A 6,940-nucleotide genomic window follows, 5' to 3' on the forward strand; every position below is an offset into this window, starting at 1 on the left:
TAAAATAAAATAGTGTCACAAAAAGCAAAGGTGTTTTCCCACTTCATTCTGTATGACAAAAGGGAATAGGAACAGGAGAGAAAAATTCATTATTTAAAAGCCCTGTGTTGTTGTTGGAGCCCTGGTTGCACAGTGGTTAAGAGCTTGGCTGCTAACCAAAAGATTGGAGTTCAAATCCACCAGCTGCTCCTTGGAATCCCTATGGGGCAGTTCTACTCTGTCCTGTAGGGTTACCATGAGTTGGAATCAACTCGAGGGCAACGGGTTTGGTTTGTTTTTTTTGGTCTGTATCACCATTTTATAAGAAAGATATATAGCCATATTTGGAATGTGTGAGCGTCTAGAATTCTGACAAGTTTCTATCAGGAAGTCCTGCCAACATAATGCTACTATTTTCTCCAACAGCAAACCTTCTGGAGGAAACAGCCCAACGGCCAACACTGCCTAACAGGAGTTGGAAGACTTGCTCCCCAATCCTGGTCCCTGTGTTAAAGTGCTGTATACCCACAAACAAATGGCTATTTTCCTCAACAATACCAGATGGAGCTGGTCTACCTGTGAAGATGAGGCTAACGGCAGAGGAGTGTAAGTGGGTCATACTACATCCAGGAAGCATTGAAGATATGATCAAGTCATGAGAAAATTATTTAGTACCTTTGCTGGGTGCTATGTACAAAGTAAGTTAGCTAGCAAAGCCTGTCTTTCCGGAAGCTGACACAGGCATCCGAAGTGTCACAGTCAGGCATAAAGGACATTGGGACCACTGGATAAATAACACACAACTCACATCCTGGCTCCTGACAGGCCTTATGTATTGCACCTAGCCCTAAGGACCACATTTAGATGGTCAGGCTATATAAACCAATGTTACTCTTGAAGGAAAATGTGAGAAACTGTATAGCAGTTGTTCAAACAAGAGGCACTTTTAATAGAAAGGAGAAAAAAAATCGACGAGAGAATGGAACCCAGAACACTACTGTACCATTAACTGCTCCTGACACAAAGGCCTAGTTTGATAGCACTGTCCAGAGGGATTCACGTTACAGATGCACCAAATTCAGCGTCACCTCTGGTACCTGACCAACACCTGCTAGTCAGCTTTGCTCTTAATGACTGCAGAGCGGCCAACTGCAACATCAGCGGCATCTCTAAACCTGCATGTGACTGATGAGCGGGGGATCACAGAGGTCACCACTGAATCTAATCAGGGTTAAAGTCAATCACACACACAAGCTACATCCTTCAGATTTACTGTAGTAGTAAGTACTCACCTTCCAAATATTTGGTAAGTATTCTAGATGTAACAGAGTGAAAAACACCTATTCGTGCTTAAAACAGGATATTCTGTCAGTATGACAAAAATACAAAGCTATAATAATTAAGAAAGGTAAAAGTTGTCAATTTTACATATTGAAATAACAATTTTTAATTAATTAAACAAGAAAGGAAACAGACTGGAAACAAGAATATTAAAAGATAACTTTATCCCATTGCCGTCGAGTCAATTCCGACTCGTAGCGACCCCATAGGACAGAGCAGAACTACTCCATAAGGTTTCCAAGGAGCTGCTGGTGGACTCGAACTGCAGACCTTTTGGTTAGCGGCCGAGCTCTTAACCACTGCGCCACCAGGACTCTTCGGGCAGAACATTATATCCTTTGGGAGTTAATAAATGTTTACAAAAAACTAAAAAATTATGAGAGAATAACAGATTAGACTTTAATACTAGTCTTTGTAGAAGCTTGATTTGTTAGCGTGTGTAATATTAACACAACCTTTAAGAATTGTATTTAGTGTTTATTTATTCCACCTAGGCCATGACTATCCTAGGTGGAATTCTGCATATCTCGTTAGGATGAAGAGCAGAATGTCACACCACCCTGAAATCTCCCAAGAAAAAACTCCAAAACTCACTCACGCATGACATCCAAACTAAGCAACTTCAATCTAGTCATAATAAAAAATACAAAGCAAAGAAAGAATATGAAAAAAAGAAATCTTTGGAGAAAAAGTATTCCCCAAACACCTTGCTTCCCCACCAGCCTCATGTGAAAATGAGCATCTATTTAGTATTCCAAATGCCGAGAACCCTGCAAAAGGCATCCAGCAGCAAAAACACAGATGTTATGATTTTAAGCACTTAAAACTTACTTCCTAAAATTTTGAAAACTAAAATTGCGATAACAGTGTTTCGAAAAATTTCAAACTCATCCTTGTGAGTCTCGGCCTTGGCTAAACATTGCTTTCACACTGGGCCATTCAGCATCTGACCCGATTTCGTACTGGGTCCTCCGCTATGCCTTGGGTGATGGATTGACTGGGCGCCTCTGGAGCCCTGTGGAACCCCTGTGAGAGCATCAGAAATGAGAAAGCGTGGGTTCCAATCCTGGCTGTGTCAAATGGGAATAATTGTACCAACTTCACATCTCTGTTCTGAAAATTAGGTAATACATTTATAATGTTTAAAAGGTGTTTAATAAACGTGAGCTATCCCACTATTATTTCGGCAACGTTCATGACTTATTTTACTCCAGAGTCTTTCTGCCTTCCGAGAGTGCTGTCACTGCTCCTTGCACACAGTGCCTAGTATACTACCCGAGCTCAATTAATGTATTCGCTGTGCACCTCGCACCTTCCCCGGCCGGTGGGAACTCCTGTCCCGCCCTTCAAAGCCTGCCTCACCCCTTCGCCTCCAGGACGTCCCCCTGGGGCTGGCCGCCCTGCGCGCTGCCCGCGCCGGCCTGGGCGCCTTGGGCTCCCGGTCACTGGGCCCCGCCGGCCTCGTGGGTCCGGCAGCCCGGCGCCGGACGCTTAGCGGCTCAGCAAGCCTTTCGGCGTGAAGCACGCTTCTCCCGCCCCGCCCAGGGCAGCGAGCCCCGGGCCAAGGCGCCGCCGGGGTCCCAGAGGGCACCAGGAAGGCCTGGCCCCTTCGGCGGGGTGAGTCTGGGTCGCCTGCCCGGCCCCGGCTCCAGAAGCCCGGAGGCCCCACCGGCCGGGACGCCAAGCTGCACAGGCCTCGGGGCGCCGGGGGGCGTCTCGGCCGCCCGAAGCCAGGAGAGGACCCGGGAGGAGACCCGGAGGCCGCGCTCGGGCAGCTCTTACTGTTTGACGTTGTCCCCCAGGGCCTCGCTCAAGTTCTTCTTGGCCGCTTCCAGCTCGCTCACAAAAGTCGCCATTGCTCCGCACGTCTCAGCCCGACCGCGGAGGGCCTGGCCGCTGAGACCAACAACCAAAAAACCAACTCAGCAGAAGGCCTGGGCCCTGGGAGCCAGTTCGCTACCGTCTGTCCCGCCCCGAGTCTCTCCGAAGATGTTTGTTTGGTTTCCGGCTCCGCCCGCCTTTCTGGAAAGATGGTGCCGAGCCAAACGCCGCTTTTTCCCTCTCCTCTGCCTCCTTCCGCCCCTTGAGTCACGTGATTCGCCTCACCTGGCTCCCGGCGCCCAACCTAAACGCACCCGCCCAGCGCAGCCTGCAGTGTCGCCCGGGCTGGCGGCTTCCAGCGGTTTCTAGTCTCTTATGAGTTGACCAGTTCCGAATTCTACCTGTCGTCCTTCTACCTAAAAGAATACCTTCCTCCTTCGGCTCATAAAGTAGATAACCCCTTGCCTTCAAGTAGATTATAACTCGTGGCAACACCATGTGTTACAGAGTAGAACTGCTCCATAGAGTTTTCTTGGCTGGAATTTTTCAGAAGCAGGTTGCCAGGCCTTTCTTCTGCGGAGAGCCTCTGGGTGAGTTCTAACCACCAGCCTTTAGGTTAGAAAAGGATCAAAAACAACTAGTTTTTTCCTTCATAAAAGTAGATACAGTATCAATATTATTTCCTTTCCTTGGGATTAGATTCCCAAGACCCGGCCAAGGCAGTCTTATTTTTTGCTGTTGCAATTAAATATGAATTGCTTTTTCTTATTAATTTTCTCACTTCGTCACTTAAAATATAAGTTCCCTGAGAACAAGGATTTGTGTTTTGTTCACCTGAGTTCCTAGAGCAGTGCCTGGCACACAGTGGGTACTCAATATTTGTTGTGTAAATTATTTATGAAAAATTTGGAAAATACACAGAAGGGTAAAGACAAAGGAAAGAAAAAATGTCTTATCAGCCCCGACAAACACTTAAGTGGGAGACACCCCCCCACCCACCAATAAATTATAATCATATTTTATGTTCAATTTTTTATTTATTTTTTTTTTACTTAATATATTAATACAAGCATTTCCCTGTAGTATCACATTATCTTGGTCCCTAGGTGGTGGAAACAATTTGCAATTTGCCACTAACCTGAAGCTTGGCAGTTAGAACCCACCCAGTGGTGTAGCATGGAAGATAGGCCTGGTGATCTGCTTTCCTAAAGATCCCAGCCAAGAAAACCCTGTGGAGCAGTAGAACTACTCTGTGACACACAGGGTCACCATGAGTTAGAATAGACAGCAGTGGGTTTGGATTCTGGTTTTATTACATTATCTTTATAACCATAATCTTAATAACAACGTATTAAATACCCCACAGAGAGAATATATACAATAACTTGTTTTCTAATTGTTAGACTGAATATTGTTTCCATTTTTCTCTCTATTAAAAGCAATAGTATAATAAACTTCTTTATGCATAAAGCATTCTCACATATTAGTGGGTTAAATTAAAAAAAAAAAAAGCTGCCACAAAGCATATTCCAATTCATGATGGCTTCATGTGTTGCAGAGTAAAACTGTGCTCCATAGGATTTTCAGAGCTGTCAGGTTTTGGAAACAGGTTGCCTTGCCAGGCCTTTCATCCAAGGCACCCGTAGGTGGGTTCAAACCGCCAACCTTTTTTTTTTTTTTAATTTTTCATTGTGCATTCGGTGAAAGTTTACAGAGCAAATTAGTTTCCCGTTTGATAGTTTGTGCACAAAGTGCTCCATAACATTGGTTTCGTTCCCCACAATGTGTCCGCACTCTCCCCATTTCCACCCTAGGTTCCCTGTTTCCTTTTGTCCAGATTTTCTACCTCTTCCTGCATTCTCATCTTGGTTTGGGGGCAAATGTTGCCGTTTTGAACTCATATACTTGATTGCTCTAAGAAACACATTCCTCTCATTTGTTATCATTCATTTTATGGGCCTGTCTATGGTCTGGAAACCCTGGTGGTGTAGTTGTTAAGTGCTACAGCTGTTAACCAAGAGGTTGACAGTTCAAATCTGCCAGGCGTTCCTTGGAAACTGTATGGGGCAGTTACCCTTTGTCCTACAGGGTCTCCGTGAGTTGAAATTGACCTGACGGCAGTGGGTTTGGTTTTTGGTTTGGGTCTATGGTTTGGCTGAAAGGTGGTCTCCAGGAATGGCTTCAGTTCCAGTTCAGAAGGGTGTCTTAGGGCCATAGTCTCAGGGGTTCCTCCAGTCTCTGTCACAGTAGTAACTCTGGTCTTTTTGTATGTGTGAATTTGATTTTTTTGCTCTACAATTTTTCTCCCATTCTGTCTGGGACCCTCTGTTGTGATCCCAGTCAGAGTGGTCAGTAGTGGCAGCTGGGCACCATCTAGTTCTTCTGGTCTCCAGGTCATGTAGCTTGTGGTTCATGTGGTCCATTAGCCCTTTGGACTAATTGCTCCCTTGAGTCTGGTTTTCTTCAGTCTCCATTGCTCCTGATGGTAAGAGACCAACGGTTGTATCTTCCGTGGATGCTCTCAAGCTTTTAAGACCCCAGATACTACTCACCAAAGTAGGATGCAGAACTTTGTCTTTATGAACTCTGTTGTGCCAATTGATGTAGATGTCCCCTGAGTCTATGGTCCTTTGCCTCCAAGCCTAGGGATTTCATCCCTGGAGCTGTTTGGTTATGTCTAAGAAGTTGCCCTGACTGTGCTTCTTGTGTGTTCTATTGTTTATATGAACGTATAAGCAGTACCTACAGTCATGTATGTAGAAATATCCACCACGAAGCCTATATCTATAGGTGGGTATGTTCCCTTACACCTTCCCATACCTCTCAGCATACCTGTCTACCTATGTATACATTTGTAAATTCATGTTTGGTGATACTCTTGTTGCAGGTTTGTCTACCCACCAACCTTTAGCTTAGTAGTCCGTTTCTGAACTGTTTATATGCCCCAGTGACTCCTAGTGGGTTGAATAGTGGCCCCCAAAAGATATGCCCAAATCCTAGCTCCTGGAACCTATGAATGTGGCCTTACTTAGAAGAAGGATCTTTGTAGGTGTCCTTAAGTTAAGGATTTCAAAATGAGATCTCCCTGGATTAACTGGTGGGTCCTAAATCCAACGGCAGGTGTGAGGCAGAGTGCAATTAGACAGACGGAAGAGGACACATGGGGGAGACGGCCATGTGAAGACAGAGACGGAGACCAGAGTCATGCTGCCACAAACCAAGGAGCATCTGACCACCAGATGCTGGAAGAGGGCAGGAAGGATTCTCCCCAAGAGCCTTCAGAGGGAGTGTGGCCCTGCTGATACCTTGATTTCCGACTTCGGGCCTCCAGAACTGTGAGAGAATACATTTCTGTTGTTGTTTTAACCCACCAGGTTTGTGGTCATTTGTTATGATAGCTGCTGGAAACTAATACACACATAATAGGACTATTACTTTAGGATTACCCATTGCTGTTGAGTTGATTCCAATTCATAACAATCCAATAGGACAGAGTAGAACTGCCCCATAGGGTTTCCAAGGCTGTAATCTTTACAGAAGCAGACTGCCACATCTTTCTCTCATGAAGTGGCTGGTAGGTTCAAACTGCAGACCTTTCAATTAGCGCCAACCACTTAACCATTTCACCACCAGGGCTCCTTACTTTATGATAGAGTTTCACAAATAGAATTACTGGGCCAAATGTTAGGAATCTTTATGATTCTTGATACATATTTTCAAATTGCCTCAAAGACTTGAAATAATCCTAAATGGCTTTTAAATCTTGTGCAGTTTTTCCCCAGAAGCCCCCTCAAGTTTA

General features: G+C 45.1%; 1 protein-coding gene across 1 annotated transcript in view; it reads right to left on the minus strand.

The window, feature by feature from the left end:
* Positions 1-3,350, minus strand: part of TADA1 (transcriptional adaptor 1) — a 30,479-nt gene extending 27,129 nt beyond the window's left edge. The window contains exon 1 of the mRNA XM_003415215.4: positions 3,103-3,350. Coding sequence (XP_003415263.1) covers positions 3,103-3,176 — 74 coding nt within the window. The 5' untranslated portion in view covers positions 3,177-3,350. The remainder of the gene's footprint in view (positions 1-3,102) is intronic.
* Positions 3,351-6,940: the final 3,590 nt, after the last annotated feature.

This window comes from Loxodonta africana, chromosome 3, assembly GCF_030014295.1.
Source record: "Loxodonta africana isolate mLoxAfr1 chromosome 3, mLoxAfr1.hap2, whole genome shotgun sequence".
NCBI lineage: Eukaryota > Metazoa > Chordata > Mammalia > Proboscidea > Elephantidae > Loxodonta > Loxodonta africana.